Source organism: Ambystoma mexicanum, chromosome 11 (genome assembly GCF_040938575.1).
Source record: "Ambystoma mexicanum isolate Mex_15411 chromosome 11, UKY_AmexF1_1, whole genome shotgun sequence".
Lineage (NCBI taxonomy): Eukaryota > Metazoa > Chordata > Amphibia > Caudata > Ambystomatidae > Ambystoma > Ambystoma mexicanum.
Genome location: NC_090934.1, coordinates 866,390,617 through 866,411,993, shown reverse-complemented (window position 1 = coordinate 866,411,993; position 21,377 = coordinate 866,390,617). Strand labels below are relative to the sequence as shown.

Sequence of the window (21,377 nt, the reverse complement as noted above, 5' to 3'; positions counted from 1 at the left end):
AGATGCAATTAAAGATGAGCAGAGAGAGAAGTCAGGACCCAGGAAGGCATTAACAAGGTTTTCTCTCGATTCTATGAGACGTTGTACTCCCGGGACCAGGAGGCAGAGGCGGGAGATCTAGCTGGTGGAGATTAACTTTCCCCAACTAACAGAAGAACAAGCACAAATGCTAGTTGCACCACTCACAGTGGAGGAACTGTCGGCGGTCATAGCTGAACTTCAGACAGGCAAGTTCCTGGGACCCAATGGGTTACCCAGAAAATTCTACAAGAAATACAAGGATAGTCTGCCCCCCCCACTCCCCGAGTGCGCTAGAAACACAAGGAGGCATCTGAGAGGAGACAGCTGCCAAGGGGTATGTCGGAATCTATAATTGTACCCATATTAAAACCAGGGAAACCTAGAGTGCGGCTCCTATAGACCAATTTCCCCTAATAAACCAAGATTCCAAAATTCTGACAGCGGCCCTGGCCAGCCGACTCAAACGGGTTATACCCACACTGGTACACCCAGACCAAACAGGATTGTACAGGGACGGAATACAATGTGGAATCTCCACAGACTCCACCATGTCAGACCATACGAATGAGAGAGAGGAGTAGTGCAGGGGGGGCAGTGTGCAGTAGCATCACTGGATGCTATAAAGGCCTTTGGCTCTGAACTGGGACTGGCTCCTCAGAGCGCCCGCCCACTTGGGATAGGTGAGGGGTACCTACGCTGGATTAAGCTCCTATACAAGGATCCAAAGGCTAGGGTGAAGACAGGCAGGCACGTCTTGGAGGAGTGGACCATTGCACGGGGTACAGAGCAGGGGTGCTCACTGTCCCAGATGAGAGAATATATATATATATACACACATACACACACTGCTTGAAGCCCTGCAAGCATTCGCTAGACTGTCGGGGATCACTATAAATAAGGAAAAATCTTCGCTGTTTCCCTTGGCAGACCGGAGGGGAGCGACCCCACACCTAGGCCTCACATGGACGCAGAAACAGGATAGCACTGAGTAGACTACAAAGGGACTATGAAATGGGTGCGGGGGGCATCAGGCTGCTGGACTTCGAACGATATTTGGTGGGACAACTTCAATTTGTGGTACAGTGGATGGGTGAAGATACATCTAAAGACTTAATACTTTTTCAGCCGGCAATGCAACAATATTATTTGAGGGAGCTCCTGTGGATAGACACCGCCTCATCCAAAACACTCCCAACATGGTTAAACTGGGCCTGGCCCTGTGGAGGAGCGTGTGGAAATTCCAAGTGATAAGTGACCCCTACCCCAGACAAATTGCTCTGACGGGATTAGTAGACACCCCCATTGACACTCTGGCAATTTATAGAACACAGTGGGAAGATGGAGTAGCCCAGATTGGAGACTTGTGGCAAGATGGACACTGGGTGGACTTTGACAATGGTAGAAGAGCAGGGCATATATAACAGCCAATACATATTGTTCAACAACATGGTCTGAACGATCAGTAAGAGATGGGAGACCTTGCTGGAGGTGGATGATGCGGGAGGGGAACTGGATGCATGGTATGATATCTCGGAGAGGGGGTCGGGGGGTGGGGCAGTGTCCAGACTTTATAAACAGCTACTGGGCGTCAACATGACAATTACAAGCACAAGCCAGATGAGAGGAAGAGCTCCAGAAACCCTTTACGCATGAGGAATGGAGCCGGGCCCTCTGATATGCAAAGAAAGTCTCCAGGAACGCAAGGTTCACAAAGATACAGCTCTATCATACACAGATCATATCTCACTCCTAAAAGAATGACAACCATGGGGAGTAGACAGACCCAGAGTTGCCCGCGCTGTGCAGTGGAATTGGCGGATATGTTGCATATGTTCTGGTCATGCCCGGTGATAACATACTTCTGGGACTATCAGGGAAAGCGCATCGAATGGGGGGAATCCAAATGCGGGCATGGTCAATGGAGTCCTACCTGCTGGGCCTGTTCCAGAGAGGTGGTAAACAGAGGACGCACTTGGCAAAAATGAAAGACTTGATGACAATATTAACGAAACGCTGAATAGCTATGGCGTGGAACACAAGCATGGGACAGTCAGAGATGTGGTGGGTGAACCTGCAGAAATGGATGATAGCCGAAACATCAGTGTGGACAAGGGTGCTGCACAGGGGAGAAGGCGACAGTGGGGCCAAGGTATTAGCCTGGAACACCCTTGTGCAAGACCTGTTTGGAAGCAAAGGGGTTGGCATAGACGATCCTAGAGGCCCGGAGGACTGACTAGACAACAGCAGAGGCACCTCAGCAAATAAGAGATGAAATGAGTCAAGGGGGTAGCTTGGACACTGCACCCTGGTGAACTACACTGAGTAGCGTACGAACATTGTGGATAAGAGAAAGAGGCCTCGCTGTAAATCGAGCAGATAATGAAAAGCAGTGTTAACTCCTACTTGAATGTGCCAGTAGAGATGTGATGTGTGTTGTTTAAAGTTATGTTAGGTTTTGTGTTGGAAATACTAATAAGGTTTAAAAAATTAAAAAATATTGGTATTTGCATCAGACCCATTCCAAACACTGGTACACATCCCAAAGCAGCTGGAAGATGGAAGGCTCTGCTCTTGTAATCCAACTGTTAAGCACTGCTGGAGCCTGCATGACCCAGACCTCACTCCAGGACCAGATGGAGGCATAAAACAGTGCTTCTTTCAATTGAAAAGGACCGACAGTCCAAGTTAAAATCTTCCAGGGCTCAGAACAGCACATTTGCTATCCAATTAACCGGCTTAACTGGTGGCTAGCCACCGCCCCGCCTGAACACCCAAAGCTGGAAAGCAAGGCAAGTGGCACTTTCTTCTAAAAGGGGGCTTATCATTGACCTTTGGCACAGTGAACAATAAAGCACCCAAAGTAAACCACTGGGTGAAAGGGAAGCACAACCACAACTTGCGCTGACTGCCACTAGTCAGCACAAAAACCCCAGTAATGGCCTGATTTTGCACCACAGGAAGGCACTGGCTTTTTTTCATTTCTAACACTAAACCCCGTTTTAAGAACAAGACATTCCAAGTTTCCAACTAACGTCTGCAGAGGTCACCACATTTAACACAATTCCTAAAAAAATAAATAAAACTGCTCGTATGAAACATACTTCATTTCTAATACGGACTATGTAAAACTATTTTTACTCAGTGTGCATACATTCCCTTATTGCTTAATATTGTGTGCACCGTATCGATTTGGCACCCTGCTTCCCCCTTGAAAGCACTGCTATGTCAAGTTCACCCCCAAGCATCAGATAGTGAAAAACAATGCAAACTAGGTATAACTCCTCTTCTAGAACTTTATTCTTAGCCTTTTAACAATAAAGTAGCCTTTGGTTACAGGTAGACTGACAAGGCTAAAAGGGCTGTGGGAAAGGAGAGTGGAGACTACCAGTGTTGAGCTGCTCCAAGGACATGAATAAGGCGACAGACCAGTGGCACTGCACCTTCCAGCAAAGAAATCCACCGGGCTGACAAAAAAAAAGCAAAGAAAAATAATACATTTAAAAAAAAAAAAAAAAAAACACTGGCCCAGTAAACTGGGATTTCAAGAATAGAAAAAAAAATGAAAAATAAAGGCAATTCAGTAACAAACCCTAATAACGATAGACTAAACAAACTGGAATAAAAGTGAGAGGCAGCCTAGGATTCTCATTGCCATGCAAAAAGGAACCCCCTGCTGTTCATCTGCCTCCATTCAGGTCCCAGGGGCTACAAGATTAATTCAGATTTTACTCCTCCACCAAAGCCCAAAACCCAGCAGCTGACCTCCGCACAGCAACACCCCCACAGCCCCCAATCCCTTCCTCCCTAAGTTTACCTGCTGGCCCCAGGCAGTCTTCATGGCTCGGAACTTCTCAACATTGCCACTGTTGAAGGCATAGAGTGTGTCTATCAGCCACTGCCTGTCCGTCGTGCGAAGAGATTCCAAAACAGGGTGCATGAGCTGGAAAACAAGTCAGTTCTGCGGGTGAGACAGGAGACTGAAACAAAATCAGCTTTCCTTTTCCAAGAAGTACTGCACAGGAACAACAGGCGTCCCACTGGCAGAATAAAGCCCAGATACAAACTTCTTCCTGAGATGGGAAAATGCTACTAGTAGAAGACAAACCAACCACGCAGTATCGCCCAGTCAAGGATACCGGCAACGGGGCAAGAACATGGAAAGGACAAGACAGCAATGAGGGCTCTGGAGCTACAAATGGTGTGTTCTTCCAATCACAATTGTTTACCACATAGGTTATTCCAGATCCATCTCACTCACATTAATCAATCAGACGCTATTCCGATCATCATCAACAATGAAAGACAGGAAATCCAAACCATCTCTTGGGGAGTATTCCTAGGACAATGGAATAAGAGGACAGCAATAAACTACCCAATGACTTACCAATTCGCCAAAGTTGTAAACTCCTTCCCCCAGGAGACCAGCAAGGCCCAGAGTGAAAGCCCTCTCCTGCTGCTCAGACACTAAGAATAAGAACAGGACATCATCAGGGACTTACCATGCACCCAATCATGTGAACCCACCAACCACCTTGGCACATAGCATGCATGAACCCATTTCCCAACATGCTTCCTCCGACAACTGTTCATCTACAGCAATGAATGTCAACCAAGTCCTAGCACCCTGCCACCATATACCCCGCCAGGCTTGTGCCCCCCTTTTCCCTTCTATCCCTATTTAAAACCCTATGGTGCTAGCTCACTACTGTGCTTGTGTGACACAATCCATCTTCCCCACTGCACACCTTTAGCACCCACCCAATGAGCACCCACATTGGACTTCCAACACAAACCGCCTCTGGCTCCCATGGTTATGCCCAACCATTAAAGTGTGTATTGAGTTAGGTGTGTGGCTCAACTAAAAAGGAATGTACATTTGGGGAGTAGTTTAAAAAAGGACTGATTGTCTACATTAGAGGTAGAGAGGGTGGAGCTGTGTGAGTGAAAGTGATTTCAATAAGAAAGCCTACACTGTTGAAGGCACACAAGTAGTGCTGGTTTGAGCTTGCTGCGCTGCCGACTTCTGTTACCTGGAAGGTCCTTCACATCGATGCAGCCCAAGAAACGCAGGGCATCCTTGTAGTATGAAGCATGGTTTCCAATTGTCTGGTAGTATTTGCTGGAGAGGTCATAGAAGCGGCTGTGTACAGAAGTGACGCCTGCCAGATTCTTTAGCATCTCATCAACATCTTCAATTATCTCCTAAAGGGAGAAGTAAAAGTTTGCCATTTGAGAAACGGAATCGACAAGTGGCAAAGCAGGTCCATGCTCACCCACCACTCCAGTCCACGCACAAGCACACTATGGCCAATAGTCAAGGAGATGCATACCATAAGGACTCTAGTTAAGATTTGAAGTGGTGTATTTAAGCCCCTTTTTTTTTTTTAGGTGGGAACAGTGAAGCTGGTGTGCGATTTTGTGCACTCTTTACAGCCGTCCCACAAGCTGTTGTACCTAAATGGTATGAGGCGCACACACATTTCACGCCGTGGAAAGGCAATACTTCCTTGCCATTGGATGGTTAAACAAATTAAAATAACACCCATCATTGAACAGAGGAGTTCCATTTGTAAGGAGGCAGTCCCACAAGGTAAGGAGACATCATAGGAACGGTTGCGTTTCAGAAGCAAAGTATGGGGTTTGAGGGAGGGGTTGCACTGGACAGCTTAAGGGTTCACTCCTCCCACAAGCTATTGTGCCAAAAAGAATGCATGCTCCTTTCTCCCTGTGGAAATCCATTGGATTCAATTGAAAAATCACAACTATCATTGAATTCGATGGGTGGGTGGATGTTATTTGTAATGAGGAAGGCCCATGAGGTTAAGGAGACCTAGTAGGAGCTGCTGGGTTTCAGGCAAATGCTTTCGGAACCCAGAGAGGAGGTACTGCAAGTTGCTGGTTTGGGCATTTCTTTTTATTGCATTTGGGCTGCAAGTATTAGAGCAGCAAAGTGGTAACAACAAATAGGCACAGGCCACAGTAAGTTAAGGATGGAGTTGGGTGGCAGTCAATGCTTGCTAGAAGCTAAGTATTGGGCTTGACAGATGGGTGGACAACTCAAGGGTCAGGATCTGCCTTTTTGTGGCTTGAAAGTATTCCTCATATGAAACAAAGGGAAAGGGAAGTTTGGTAGCAAAGATTGCAGTTTGGTAATGCTACACTGTTGAGAAAGATTTTTATTTCTCAACTCCCCCCCCTCCAAAGTTTCCCACGGAAACCCATTTTTTTTTTCTCAGTTTTAGATCCTGTACTGACTTTCATAAAGGAAGTAAAACCTTCAATTTTGCTTGCCTTTTGCTCATATGTTATGGGGATGCTGATCAAGTGCTTCAGACTATCGGCACTGACAAACTGTTTCCCTTTTGAATTCTTGCATTTTTACATCGCACAAAGCACCTTACAATGCAGTGCAATTGGAATACATCACCCTAGCTTTCTACACATGGTATTTTTGGTTATTCATATATGCGACTAAAGACAAGCTGGTGGCAGCAAGCAGTTACATCTGTACTGTTTTAGCATTGTCTTTGGTGTGCGCATTTGCATTTCCCCACGTACGGCTACAAATTGTTGCTAGTGCCCTACAATGGCTGGGCCATGAGATTGTTGCTTGTTATTGGCCACATTGGAGTTTGGCCTTCTTCTTGCCTTCTCAGGTCAGGAACATCCTTCTAAAGCCATGCATGTGCCCGGTAAAGCGGCTGCTTTTGTGGGCATGCGTCCGTAGAAGGGGAATGGACTGTCCAGTGCCAGTCCACATCACTGGTGCCAGAAAGTCTACTGGTGATCTGAAATCAGTATTAGTCTCTTTTTGGACAACTACTGGCTGTTTGAAAGGTGCAGATCCTTACCATTTGTGGTCTTGGAAATGCTACCAGCTCAGGTTTTGAATAAGAGAATGGCTCCTGCAGCCATTCTTCAGATCTACGCTGGAGCCAAGAATCCCTCAAAGAAAGCAGCCAGTTGACCTTAGGACTACTCCTGAAGGGGCCTAGAATCCCCTCCAGGGTCTGGCCAAAGCCTGCTCCTAGGCCTAGTGGGGTCCAACTAATAAACACCTTCAAGAATCCAGCACTTCAGAGCCTTACGAAGTGCCCAGAACTGTTGCTGTTCCACATTAAAGCCCGGAACTTTGGTGGTCGCCAGCTAGATCCACAAGTCAAATTTTCCCGAAATATCAGCTTCCCATCTTCAAGGGAATCTGTCCTGAACCAGCTTCTGGACCACAACTGGAAGGATGCCCGTCGACATCTGAAAACTGATACTCGCTGGAACTCTCCTTCCTCCATCCTGTTACTTGTCCTGCATCGTTCAAATCTAGTTCCTCGCTGGCAGGGATTGAATCTTGCAGTTGCACCAGATGGAAGAATCCCTGAACATGCAACCTCTGGGCACCTCTCATTGGAACAAAGGACAGAAGCCCATGCCCCCAGAGACCCCCATCCCACCCATTGTGATCTCTGTGAAAATCAAAGTCGGGGGAGGTAAGTAAACATACATATGCCCGTCACCCTCTGCCCTGTTGTCCATAGCATAACATGGAGACCAACCCCCTTTGTCCCCCAACTCCCTCACCTTTGGTCGTAGAACCTGGACTGAGTATCCTGCCCCTGGGTTAGCCTTGTAACTGAAGAGAGGAGAACTGATCTGGTAAATTATTGCACTTTAATTTGTTTGAAAATAATCTCCCCCACCACAATCCCATTGTATCCTTTTAGAGAAGTCATACCTACGATAAACCTTGTGCTGGAACCCCTTACTTATAGGCACGAGGCCCCATACATCTTAGAGCTGGACATCTGAAATAAGGGATAGTGTACTTGTGTCTGGTTCGCATCTTGTAATTGATCATTTATCTGCAATACATCTTTAATCTATTTGATGAGCTCTATTAAGTGAACCCATTGGCGGTAGCAAACATTTGTACTACAGGTTTTCGAAATTGTCGGGAGCCATTTAGCTCTGCTTCTATCCCCGGGGAGCCTGGTTAGCTTGGTATCAAAAGCTCCCAGCAGCTACTTTTGGCTCCAGAGGCTTGGTGCCATACAAACAGACCTATGGGACATCTGTATTTGGGAATGTGTATAAAGAAGCATTTAAATCATGTATTGTATATAATGGACACACAGTTAAGTTAGATCTGCAAACCACCATGTACTAGCTATTGGTTCTCTAGTGGTAGCTCCTGCCTACAAGCCGATACAGAGGAGCTAGTTTTAGCTCCTGATGAAATCTGAATTTCGACTACTGTAGAGTATTGTGCAATAAACTGAAAGTTACTCACCATAGTGACTAACATACTCTTAGTCCCCTTTCCTCCATTCTGCATGACGTCCTTTCCTAGGGACGGGAGACAGAACCTTTTTCACCAGAAAAAACATCCCCTTTAAAATTTAGAGGCACGCAGGGGTGCAGCCCTGGCAGCATGCGCTGGCCTGACTCCACCCTCCGGCACCACACCTCAGTCCCCAGAGGCGCAGCGACAATAGATTAACATTGCCTAATGACACCAGTTTTATAAGGGAGCGGGGGATGGTGGAACGTATGAGGAAAGGGGACCAAGGACTTAGTCACTACTGCAAGTAACTTATAATTACTCTTTCATCCCGTCCCCTTGCCTCCATACTGCATGGCCAATTACAACAGAGTGCAGCCCCAGGGTGGAAAGGAGACCATCTAAGCAAATAGGCTTCTAAGAACCGCCTGTCCGAAAGCTGCATCTGATCTAGATCTGCGTTAGGGAGACTTCTCATAAATGTGCCAATTCCCTTCACCTTAGAGACCCAGCAACTTTGCTGGATTTTGAGGACTTGATTTTTTTTACCTGGAAAGAGTGTGAGCCTTTTTTCCCCTACTCATGTATTTTGATGTGCGTTTTGCTCTTTGATTATGGAGTTTTAAGATAACTCCATAGACATCTTTACATGTGTGTTACACAGCACCCTTAGTGCAGAAACATAGGGATGTCTTTCGACATCCAAAAGGTTTAAATACCTTCTCTGGGATAAACTGTTTCTAAGAGAATGTAAGGTTAAATTGACTTTACTAGTCTTTTTAAATTCCTAGAGCCAGCACACACCATCTTCCTATAGAGTGCTGGAGGGGTTACCTAGTATCCCCCGTGTCTAGAAACTCATGTTGCAGTCAAATGCTAACCTTTCCTATCAAAATGGCTAGTGGCAGTCGTTTTACAACAAACTACCATGATTTTTTCGGACCGCGAACACTGGTATCTAAAAAACGCGGGAGCCATGTTTTTCAAGATGGCGCCTTAAACTCCTTTGTTTAAACAGGTCTCGGTCATCTTTTTTCACCGTTTTTTTTAGGAAAGGTCCTTCTAGAGTTGGTCTCTGCGTGCCAAACCAGGTTTGGTCCCCTTGTCCGTACGCCTTTGGCTGGCTTCAGGACTGAAGACCGCTTCTGGTGCCCGAGTGGGCGGGGAGTGAAGGAGGTGCCCAAAACTCCGTGCTTAGTCTCCTACGAGACCCAAATGCACTCTGGCGTGATTGGCTGGCTGACTGCCTGCCAAGGACAGCCACCCTGCTGGGCGAGTAGCAGCTAGGCTGGAATGAAAGGGAGAAAACTGTTAAAAAGGCGAGTCTCTTGGACTGGAAAGCAGAGTCAACCACTGGAACGAAAGAACCGAAGACTAGCTGGAAAAGGACGGCTGCTGCAACTCCTGAACCGTTGGTTTGCCTGGTGAAGCCCTGCTGCAGGTCCGAATCGACAAGTTCATCTCGACAGAGAAGCCCCTTCAAGGACGAATTCTTCCTTAGAGTTGGTGGGACCAATCAACTCGTAAGCCACCTGGATACCATTCTTGGAACTGGTTAGGTTTAACCAGGGGGAAGGACACCAGCTTGCGTGCTTGACTACAGCTACTCGAACCGAAGATCTTCCATTTTGCCAGCTTGTTTGCCCCCCTCCCCCATCCATGAACAGTGAGATCTGCAGGAACTGCCAGGTACCAACGTCTTCAGCGGCATCTTTTTCTTCATACTAAAAGGTACTGTGCCAACCCAATTGAGAGAACTTACCTCTCACTGTGTAAGTTGGTGAAACTTTCCCAATTTACAGGCCTAATCAGCTTGTGACCCAACATATGATTCTTTTTCGTACAAACTACTTCTGAGAATTTTGGCAAAGACTTTACAGTTTACTACAAGAACTACCCTTTCCTATCCAAGACACTAGCCCATTGACTTTGGTCTAGGCCTATTGAACTGAATCGAGTCCTCTAGGGAACTGAAACTATTTGCACTGCCTAAGAAAGTATTTGTGATCCATTCTATTAACTTGTGCCTTTTTACTTCCATTCAAAGTAACTGAAATGCCATTTCGCTCCCATTAGCAAAATGGCATTTCAGCTACAATATGTGGCTGGTGCCCTAAAACAACAGTGCCACAGGATTTTGGCTTATGCTTTGGCCATATTGTAGTTTGCCCTTCTTCCTGCCTTCTCGGGTCAGGAAAGTCCTTATAAAAGTCATCCACTTGCTCGGCAAAGCTGCCGCTTTTGTCGGGTTAGTGAGCCTTTATGTGTGGCATAGGAAGGGGGCTGGGACAGTCTAGCCCCAGTCCACATCACAGGGGCCAGAAAGTCTGCTACTGGGGTGGATGTGAAACAAGCAGCTGCCTCTAATTGAACAAATGACTGTTTGAATAGTGCAAATCCTTAACATTGTTGGGCTTGGACTGGCTTTCAGCCCCAGTTTTGGATAAGCGGACGACTCCTGCAGCCATTCTTCAGATCAAAAAAAAATTAGCAGTCTGTTGATGACCAGATGACTTCTGCAGTGGACCACCAACCCCTCCAGTGTTCATCTCTGCTCCTCTGCTTGATCTTTGAAGACCTTCAGGGGTGCTTCGGCCCATGGATAAACTAGTCTTGAAGCCTTTGCGAAGATCCAGCTCTTCAGAGCCTTAGGAAGTGTCCCTTGTGAAGGAGGCATGGTATCGCAAGTAGACAGACACAAGATCTGCAAGTTTCAAAACCTTTATTGATGGTTTAAAAAGGGGCTGGAAAATTCCCATCTTGCCCTACGACTAAGATGGGAGTATTCGACCATCAACAAAAAGAAAATACAATCCTAGTCAGTCCTTAGTCAAAATAAAATGGCCTATACTAATAAACCTAATTCCGGTCCTCTCACTAATACAATAAATGTGTAAAGGGAATGTTTAATGCAAAAAGAAAAATCAGCGTTCAAAAGATGTCAGTATGGGAGAGTACTCCCTTCTACACATTTTGTAGCACGGGTTAAGGTGGCACACTTGGACCTTGCGACACACTCTGGCTTCGGACACAAGGATGCGGTTTCGTTTCCAGAGCCCACTTGGTCTTCCACGAAAAACACTAGTTTATCCGCTGGCTCTCTCAGCTTTCTCTTAACTCCAGCCCAGGTTACTTTTTAGCTTGTAATACAGTTCAAAAGTTAATTTCCTACTTGTTACCAAAAATTAGTACAAAATTCCCTTTCCCTCTGCCGGGATTAAACCTTTCAATCACAATGTGTGGGGGTTCCCATCCCCAAGCTTCAATCACACCTTCATAGGCTTCCCTCCGTCAGGCTCAAGCCTCCTTTCACTTTCCGCTGTCAAAGACTTTCAACTGTGAGGCTTTTGCTCTTACCTTGGCATGACCACTTCAACCTTCTTTCCTCAAACGTCACTTTCTCTCCACCAAGGCCTCTTGGTAAATGTAGTTTCAAGCACAGTACTACTTATTTCAAAGTTCAAAGATAGCTCCCACATCCAGGTTTCCCTCTGCCTAGATCAGTTCAAATCTTGCATCTGTTTCTTTCTCATCCCACCACTTCTACATGCGTTTGACAATTCAGAAAATTTCGACTGGGCAATTTTCTTTTGTCGGACCACTCAGTTTCTTTGTATCTTTAATTTACAGTTCGAATGGATTGTGTCCAATGTATTCCACATTTTTGACATGTAATGTCCACAGCTGTGCACTCCGGAATCTTTTTCAACAGAGGGCGTCCTGCATTGATGGCGTCGGGTCAATGTCCCTCGAAGGCTTCCGTCGAGGACGACGTCACAGGATGTTATAAATGGGACGCACGGCGCTCGTAGCCTCAGTTCCGTTTTTTCTGCAAAAGTGTTAACTTCATGAGACTTGGTGCGTCTCATGTGTTAATCATTACGATGTCTTTCTCTTCGACCCCTCCGACTCCGCGGTCTGGCTTCAAGACCTGCCAGGACTGCAAGTCGAAGAGGTCGCTCACCGACCCCCATCGCATTTGTTTGTGGTGCCTGGGCGAGTCGTACGACAGACTACTGCCCGAAATGCCAGTCGCCGACTGCCAAGGCCTTGCGGGAGCGGAAGGGGAAGCTCCAGGTAGGTAGGGGCTCCAAGCCCTTAAGTCACGGACTCTCCGCGTCGGAAGGGGTCCCAGGCATCTCAGTCCCAGAGTGGTTCCTGCCACTCGTCCTATTCCCGGCACTCTAGGAAGCGCCGTCACCAGTCGCCTTCCCTGTCCTCAGAGGATGGTGCCTCGAGGAAGGTAGCGTGCCCTACGAAGTCCTCGACTCCGGAGGAACAGGCAGCGTTTAAACAATCCATGTTAGCGATTTTCCAAATCGCAGGGCACAGGTTCGGTCGTGCCTTCTGAAGAAGCTGGCCAGGATCCGTCTCGTACTGTGGCTTGCACGCCTTGAGGCTCGTGTACACAACGCGACTCGCATGGGGACCCTTTGAGGTCCCGTTCAGACAAGGATTCGAAGAGTCGGAAGAGATGTGTCTAGGTCTCGGTACTAGTCTCCAGCAAGACCGCAGCAACCTATTGAGGGCTTGAGGCCTGCGTCGTTTGGCGCTGTGTCCATCCGATTCAGACGTCCACGCTTTGCCGTTGTATCAGCCCACGGTGCAGTCAGCGCCTTCGGCGATCGCGACATCGAGGTTGTCGATGCTCTCGACGAACCCTTCGATGCCTTCTAGGATTTTTTCTTGCAATTTGCCATTCGAGTACCCGGATATCGCGGATCCTCCACAGAAGTCTACACCGAAGTCTGAGGCTGGTTTTGGCTTTCAGGCCCTCTTATGTCCCCAGACCTGGGTTTCAACTCCCTCTGGATGATACTTATGAAAAGGAAAGGTCCGAGGTCGAGGAACCTGGTGACCTTAATGCTCCACTTTTTTCTGGTGACGATCAGTTGGATGGAGTTGCGGCAGACCCTCCATGATGCCAGTGGGTTGGACACTTCTCCGGTAGTGGAATTCAGTAGGCCTGAGCCTGGGGCTCATCCGGAGTCTTCGTACAGGAGGCTCAAGGCGAGGTTCTCAGAGTATCTGGGCTAGTCCAGTCCTCCTGAAGACTTTGTGCAGGATGATATAACAGACATTTTAGATCAAGGTCCGTCCTCTGACCCGGATTTGCCATTTCATCTTACCTTGCAGAAAAGGGTGGCAGCTGCTTGGCAGTCCCCGGAATCTCCTCCGGCTGTGAAGAAATCTTTGACCAAGAAATACCACCCTTTCGGTAGATACCCTAGCTACCTACCCACTCACCCCACTCCCGAGAGTTTGGTGGTTCAGGCAGCTACGGCCACCTAGAGGCAGGCGGCGTATCCTACCATCCCTCCGGATAGGGACGACAAGCGCTTCGACGGATGGGCCCGGAAGGTATTTTCTGCTGGGAGCATGGCCCTGAAATCAACCAAATCCATGTGTGCCTTGGCAAGGTTTTCACACACTCTGGAATTGTGTTTCGTTGGCGCCTTAGCATATTCCCGAGGGGGAAGAAATGGATGGGTTCCTTGCTCTCGTGCAGGACAGCAAGGATGCCATGTGTGAATCCCTTCTGTCGGGTTTGGATACGGCCGACTGTTAGCCGATCCATGGCTGCGAGCACAGTTATACGCAGATTTGTGGAAGTCGGGGTTTTCTCCGGATGTGCAGGCCCGTCTTCTCAACATGCGCACATTTGTTGGGCAGCAAGGCCGACGAGAGCCTTGAGAGGTTACAAACCTCAAAAGCTGCGGTGAAATCTTTACTCGCAGCGGTGCGTCAACCTCTGCCTTTCGTCCTAGGGGACAGCAGTGGAGGGGAGGTTTCTTTCGTTACTACTCCTTTGGTGGAACCAGAGGGGCCGCAAGTCAAAGAGGCTAGCGAAAAAGTACCAGTTGCGGTCAGGGAAATCGTTGTGCCAAAGCCGCTCAGGCAGCTGCCTCTTTACCTTCAAGCACTGCTGCAGCCAAACAGTCATGAGACCATGTCCCATGGTTCGCTGGTTGGGAGCAGACTGTCTCAGCATTTCGAAAAATGGCATGCCATTACTTCAGATGCGTGGGTTCTGGATACCATTGCCCAAGGCTACTGCCTTCCCTTCCTTCAGCGGCCTCACGACAATCCACCAGGGAAACTCTGAAGCTTCCGGATCTGCTCCTTGCGTAGGAAATCTTGAGCCTGCAGGAGAAAGGCGCTATAGAATTGGTGCCTGTAGCGGAGAGGAACATGGGATGGTATTCCCCTTATTTTTTATCCCAAAGAAAGAAAGGGATTGACACCCATTATGGACTTGCGTTGGTTGAACAAACTTCTCAGGAAGGACAAGTTCAAGATTGTCACTCTTTCGAGTCCTCAAGACCCTTCAACTTCAGGATTGGTTGGTGTCTCTGGACCACAAGGATGCTTACTTTCATGTGCAGATTCATCCTGTGCACAGGAAGTCTTTGCCAAAGTTCTCAGAAGTAGTTCTTAAAAGAATAATTCAAATGTCGGGTCACAAGCTGACTAGGCCTGCAAGTTGCCAAAGTTCAAGCACTTTCGCAGTGAAGCAAGTTCTCTCGGTCAGGTTTTCATAGTACCTTATAATGAAGAAAATGATGCAGCTGGAGAAGTCTGTTCCTGCAGATCTCGCCTCGGTCGTGGGGACAAGAGGGAGGACGCAGGGGGACTCCTGCACTGCAATGGGACTGGTCAAAAAGCTGGCAAAGGTAAATCTTCAATTCCGGTAGCTATAAGCACACAAACTGGTGTCCTCTCTGGCTATTCGGTTTCCTGCAGCACTCTGAGGAAAATACATCCAGCTCCGAGAATGGTATCCAGGTGGCTTAGGAGTTGATTGGTCCCACCAAATCAAAGGAAGAAGTCGTCCTTGACAGGCATCTGCCGAGATGAACTTGGCGATTCAGACCTGCAGCAGGGCTTCACCGGGCAAACCAACGGTCCAGGAGTTGCAGCAGCCGTCCTCTTCCAGCTCGTCTTCGGTTCTTTCGTTCCAGTGGTCGACTGCCTTCCAAGCCAAGAGGCTTGCCTTTTATCCAGTTTCCACCCATTCATTCCAGCCTAGCTGCCACTCACCCAGCAGGGTCGCTGCAATTGCCGGACAGTCAGCCAATCACAGCAGAGTGCATTTGGGTCTCCTAGGAGACTAAGCACAGGGAGTTTCGGTCACCTCCCTCACTTCCTGCCCACTCAAGACACTCGGGCGCCAGAGGTGGTCTTCAGTCCTGATGCCTGCCAAAGGCGTAGGAACAAAGGGACCAAACCTGGTTTGGTGCGCAGAGACAAACACTAGAAGGACCTTTCCAAAAAGAAATAGCGAAAAAAGACGACCGCCACCTACTTAAAGGGGGCTCAGACGCCATCTTGCAAAACATGGCTCCCGTGATTTACCGCTACCGGTGTTCGCTGTCGATAAAAATCATGGTAGTTGTAAAACCACTGCCACCAGCCATTTCGAGAGGAAAGGGTAGTATTTGACTGCTACATGAGTTTCTAGATATAGGGGATACTAAGTAACCCCTCCAACACTATTGTAAGTTAGGGTCTAGGAATTTAAAAAGACTAGTAAAGTCAATTTCACTTTCTCTGGGAAACAGTCGTTTATCTCAGAGAAAGTATTTAAACCTTGGGACAGCCTAAAAAGTTTCCCTGTGTCACTGCACTGAAGGTGCTGTGTGACAGACATGAAAAGATGATACCTATGGAGTTGTCCAAAACTCCACAATCAAAGAACACAGTAAAACACACATGAGTGGGAAAAAAGGCTCACACTCTCCAGGTTATAAAAAAAAAAAAAAAAATCCAAGTCCTCAAAATCCAGCAAAGTTGCTCGGGGTCTCCAAGGTAATTAGCACATTTATGAGAATTCTCCCTAACAGCACTGACTTTTGCTCGAATCTGTCAGGGGAAAACAGAACTGAGGCCAACGGGCACTGTGCGTGCTATATATGCCTTTGATGACATCCTTGACGGAGGCCTTCAAGGAACATGGACGCACAGTGCCCTCTGCCGAAAATATTTTCTGAAGCAGCTAAAGCTAGACAACAAGTATCAAAGATGAGTAATACGTGGGAGGACACAATCCATTTCAATTATTGCTCTGTGCACCTCCAGAGTGAAGGGGGTCTCTTCCAGATTACTTTTGCGTCTTTGAACAAAAACGGGCAATTCTACAGACTGGTTCACAAGAAAATCTGAAATTAATTTGGACGAAAAGCAGGAAGGAGTTCCAAGACGGACCTGATTTTTGTGTATACTAAACAAAAAAGGTTAGTCTATTGAGAGTGCTGGGTTTAGATCCTAGCCTGGATGGGGAATGGTTTACCATGAAGTACCATCATTGGTACTTTCCACCAAGATATTATGTTGGAAGGTGGTTTATATTGCTAATGCTACTAAATGTACTTTGAATTAATACTTCAAACCGAGTCTATAAGTAACACGATTGTCTACTGGTGATAAATCAATAGGATTGAGCGGCTTCCTTTTGCATTTAAAGAAATAGAAATGTATTGTGTTTGGTTTTTGAACCTCACAAATTAATTCCATGCAACTAGGAAGTTTTAAGTATCCAAATTCTATCACCTTAGAAGCCAGGCTGCCAAGTTCATAGTATTTTAGACTGGCTCCCTGCCCTCAGACACAGGTGCTGGACCTTTTATAGCTAGCTTAATTGCACAGACTACAGTGCCACCATGAGTGCTTTGCCAGTCTTATTTCAGTTATCAATTATCACCCTAGAATCTTCATGATCCAATGTAGCTGTTGATAGGAAACAGCTGACTTCTGGTGGTGATATGTTCTGTTTTCATGAGATTAGAAAAGAATGTCAAATTAGACACATACTGGTAACATAGGTTAACATAACATCTCTCCCCTACCCATGTCTGTGCGCTACATATTTTCTCTGCATTACGGACGCCTTGCTCTTGCGCCACACTACCATCTTCAGTAACTGCATTTAGGACTTCTATCACTTTATGGACCCAAAAAATGATCTGCTTTCACCCTTGAGTACCACCCCACTCTTTACTAACTCTCTGCCCTATAAGCATTTCCAGATTCTTGACACTTTAATTTATATCCACCTTTCATCTTTTCTGCTTGACTACATACCTTCTAATAAATTTCTTCTCAGTTCCAATCCACATAACCCCCCCCTCCTCCTTCCCATTCGGGGGGGGGTAATGGCTTGCTTGAACGAGGGGCCAGCACATAGGGTAATTTGAAAGCTTTTCACAGCTGTTTATTTATGGGTGGTAGAGTGATGTTTTGGTATGTTGGACCCCAATTTGTTTGAGAAGGGACTCCATCTCCTGTGATGTCAGCTGTATCCCATTATCGGTTAAGATTCTTGATGGAAAACCTGCTCTTTGGAACATCGAAAAAGCATCACTGCTTTTGAGTCGCCTCAAAATACACTTGCAACTTCCACCAATTTAAATACAAATACATCATAACTAGAACCCATTTCTTCCTATTACACCCGTCATGCAATGGTCCCCATATGTCCAATACTACAGACTCCCAGGGCAGTTCTGGTTCTATAGGCCTCAGTGGCAGTACCCTTGTTTGGATTTCTCAGGGAGGATTCCCAGAAATGTGCCAATTCCTCTCTACCTTAGAGACACAAAGCAACTTTGCTGGATTTTGAGGACTTCTGTAGAGAGTGAGACCCTTTTCCCCCCCACTTTCTCATGTATTTTTGCTATGGTTTTAGCACGGTTTCTTTAGGTTGTGGAGTCTGAAACTCCATAGGCATCATATTTTACATTGTGTCACACAGCACCTTCAGTGCAGTGGCACAGGGAAGTTGATTTCCCCAAAGGTTTAAATACCTTTTCTTGGATAAACTACTGTTTCCAAGAGCAGTGAAGTTAAATTGACTTTACTTACATTTATAACTGTCTAGACCCAGCACACACCATCTTACAATAGGGTGCTGGAGGGGTTACTTAGCATCCCCTTTGTCTAGCTTTGCATGTAACATTTTTTATCTTACCCTTTCCTTGATGAATGGCTGGTGGCAGTGGTTTACTTTTAACTACCGTGGTGTGCTTTTACTGCAGGCTACGTTTGCAGCTGCAGTAAAACACCTAAGGGTGCCATTTCTGTCAAAATTGCCCTGGTCTTTTTTGCCATTTCTTTGTGGAAAGGTCCTTCAGATGTACTCTGTGCGCCAAACCAAGTTTGGTCCCTTTGTTGGTTTTGTGTTTGGTGGGATTCACGAGTAAAGGCATGCAGATGGTCTGGGTTCCTGCACAAAGCCCGCCTCCCAAGACCCAACTCCGAAGGCTCCCGTCTGTCCCAGTCAGGGCCTGGACAGCCACAGCCCTGGGTCCCCAACGATGATCCATCCACAGACAAATTGTTACCTGTTGCCACAGCTACTGATCCGAAGACTGCCAGAGCCGGCATGAAAGTGAGTCTATCACTAACTCTCCTGAAGTTTCTACTGTCACTCCAGCCTCGCCTTATCCAACTTATTTCCTCTTGCATCTCATACTCATTTTGTGTACTCGTGTTCCATCTGCCTTGCAGTTTGCTGCCCTTTTAAAAATGGAATTTGGCTGTTCAGCATTGCTTGCGTTCCATCTTTCTTCCAATGCCACAAGGCCTAGTAGGACCACGACTATTTTGCCATTGTTATTTTTCTCCTGTTCCGTTCCCATTTAGCCTTGTGGTGCTTTGGAACACAATTTTGATGTACAAGCACCGAACAAATGCTCAATAAAATTAATTTAAAAAAAAAAAAAAAAAAAGGGGGCAACAGCCTAAACTGCCCAAATGTCAAATGTTATAGGGAACTATAAATCCAAACACTATGGAGAGACATAAAAAGGTCACCCAGAAAGAGTAAAAGAGTAGGTGAACAAGAAAAAGATTCCCATTCACCTAGGGACAAGAACAAATAAATCACCGAATCCAAGCAAAAAGTTCTGGGGTTGACACAGGTCAGGAAAATGATTTGCATTCATGAAAATCTTACCCAACACCAGGGTGTTCTTGAATCTCCCTACCAAATGCATTGAACTTCTAAACTCACTTCTCAATTTTAATGGGTGATCTGCAGGGACATGTTTTTGTTCCCGGAATACAAAATACCAGCAACAACGGGCACACTTGGAAAGCATTACAACAGCTACCACCAAGTAATGAGTTACCTTAAGGAACCAACCAGGGTGACATCCAACAGTAACCCCTTACAGTAGAATGATTAAAGTGAGAAATTACCAAGATCTTTTTTTCAACTTCATATGCTGCGACACATAGTATCCACATTTTGTTCATTGACATGCCTATTGCGCTATCGATATTGGATCAAGCAAACAGCATTTATCTTCGACTCCCTCAACACTACCTGAAAAAGTTAAGGGTGCAATATGCTGCAGCCAGACTTCCTCTGGGTGAAGGTTTGAACACATCAACCTTGCACCCCTTATGCCGCATCGGCTACGTGTTAAAAAATACTACACTTCAAAACTCAATCTCTCAGCTCTTTTACCATGTACAAGGCCCAACTTGTTTCACAGGGAATTTACAACACTGCACCCCCTCAAGAACTCTTACATCAAACACAGCTCTAGTCCTTGTTCCAAGACAAGGAGAATCGCCATACCGTCTATTAAACTTTGCAACTCCCAACTAAACATCTTCACAGGGAAGCAAACTACTCAAAACATTGCTCTCCAGCCAAGCGACCCAGATATACAGCAAACCACCCAGATTAAACCCATTCGAATTACTGGCTTCCATCACAAAGACAAAAATGCTTAAAGGAAATTAAAAACGGCCATATTAAACCAAACTGACAAAGAAGTCTAATCTACAGAAACAAAGCAAACGTGGCCACATGGACACCTTAAGAAATCATCCTCCTTCCCTCTGTAGGAAAGCCCCTCAATGCTCACACCAGAAAAAAAAATACAAGCCGCTAGGAAAAAAAAAATAATAAAAAAAAAAGTCCAGTACATCTCTTGCAGGGATAACAAGTATTGTAATCCTAAAAGAGTGCACAAGCAAAGAGCTCTGCTGTTGCCGAAAGTTCTGCCAATGTCTGCATGAGCAGCACATTAACAAAAAGCACGGCGACATCAGTGGCATCACATAGTCGAAACCCATGCGTCTGTTTGGAGAGACCCTATAACAAAGGCTGCCTGCTCCGTAGGGGATGCCGGGACATTGGTTCCAGCCCCTTCTATCATCTTCCACGTGGGAGATGCTGCATTAGTTATCGGCCATAAGGCAGTGTTTAAAAGGAAATGATGTACAATATAAACAATTATTCTTTGTTTAGTTGCAAAGAAACTTTACAAAAATATAACTGTATATTAAAACATTATACCATTAAGAGCATACACAATACAAAACACACACATTTTACCATGGTTGCAGATATCCATTAAAGGTTAACAAGTTTTAAGATAACTGTTAGAGTGAGTGTGTTAATTCTTATAGCACTATCTAGGCTTTTTTTGATAATTAACCACAGCTAATACATGGCAATATGCACTTTGATTTTGCGTGTTAAGGCAATAAGCCCAGAAATCATCACTCTTGATATAATCATTCTCATGTACAAATGGTCCTAACAAATTCATATTTTCCGGACCCAGTATTCTACATTCAGTGAAACTATGTCTAGCTGTCTCAGGGTATGCAGGGTTCTGGCAAATACGACAGTATCTGTCTTTTTTGGGAATTCCCAGCTGTGAACCCATTAGAGTAAGTATTTGTAGCTGGCTTATCTTCAGCCTCGATCTAAATGCCTGCATTCCCTTATTAGGGCACTGTCTCAGAAACTCTTGGGGCTGAAGATAGTTATGCACAACACGTGCTATACGTATATAGCTCTGTAGGGACTCTACATGTCTGTAGTTGGCGGCCCAGTCCCATTGTCTGACTTTTGAGAAGACCCTGTTCAGGATTTCATAGGATGTACCCCTTGTATAGGCGGGATACCATCTTAAGTCATTAAACAGGTCATTTACCAAACTACCAAAGCTATCTTTGCCCTGAGACTGAGAAGTTGCCATCTGGGAAATATATGGGCTTTAATACAACAGACCCATCTCAAAAATTCCCCTTTGATGGAGGTCAAGCCAAATTCTAGTCT

The 21,377-nt window shown here is 46.1% G+C and overlaps 1 protein-coding gene across 3 annotated transcripts in view; it reads right to left on the bottom strand.

Annotated features, from left to right (window-relative positions):
- PSMD13 (proteasome 26S subunit, non-ATPase 13) overlaps positions 1–21,377 on the bottom strand; it is a 377,179-nt gene that overhangs the window by 264,611 nt on the left and 91,191 nt on the right. For all 3 annotated transcript variants that reach the window (XM_069623910.1, XM_069623909.1, XM_069623911.1), the window contains exons 7-9: positions 5,052–5,223; positions 4,406–4,485; positions 3,836–3,961 (exon numbers count right to left, since the gene is read on the bottom strand). In XM_069623910.1, the coding sequence (XP_069480011.1) occupies positions 3,836–3,961; positions 4,406–4,485; positions 5,052–5,223 (378 nt within the window). The remainder of the gene's footprint in view (positions 1–3,835; positions 3,962–4,405; positions 4,486–5,051; positions 5,224–21,377) is intronic.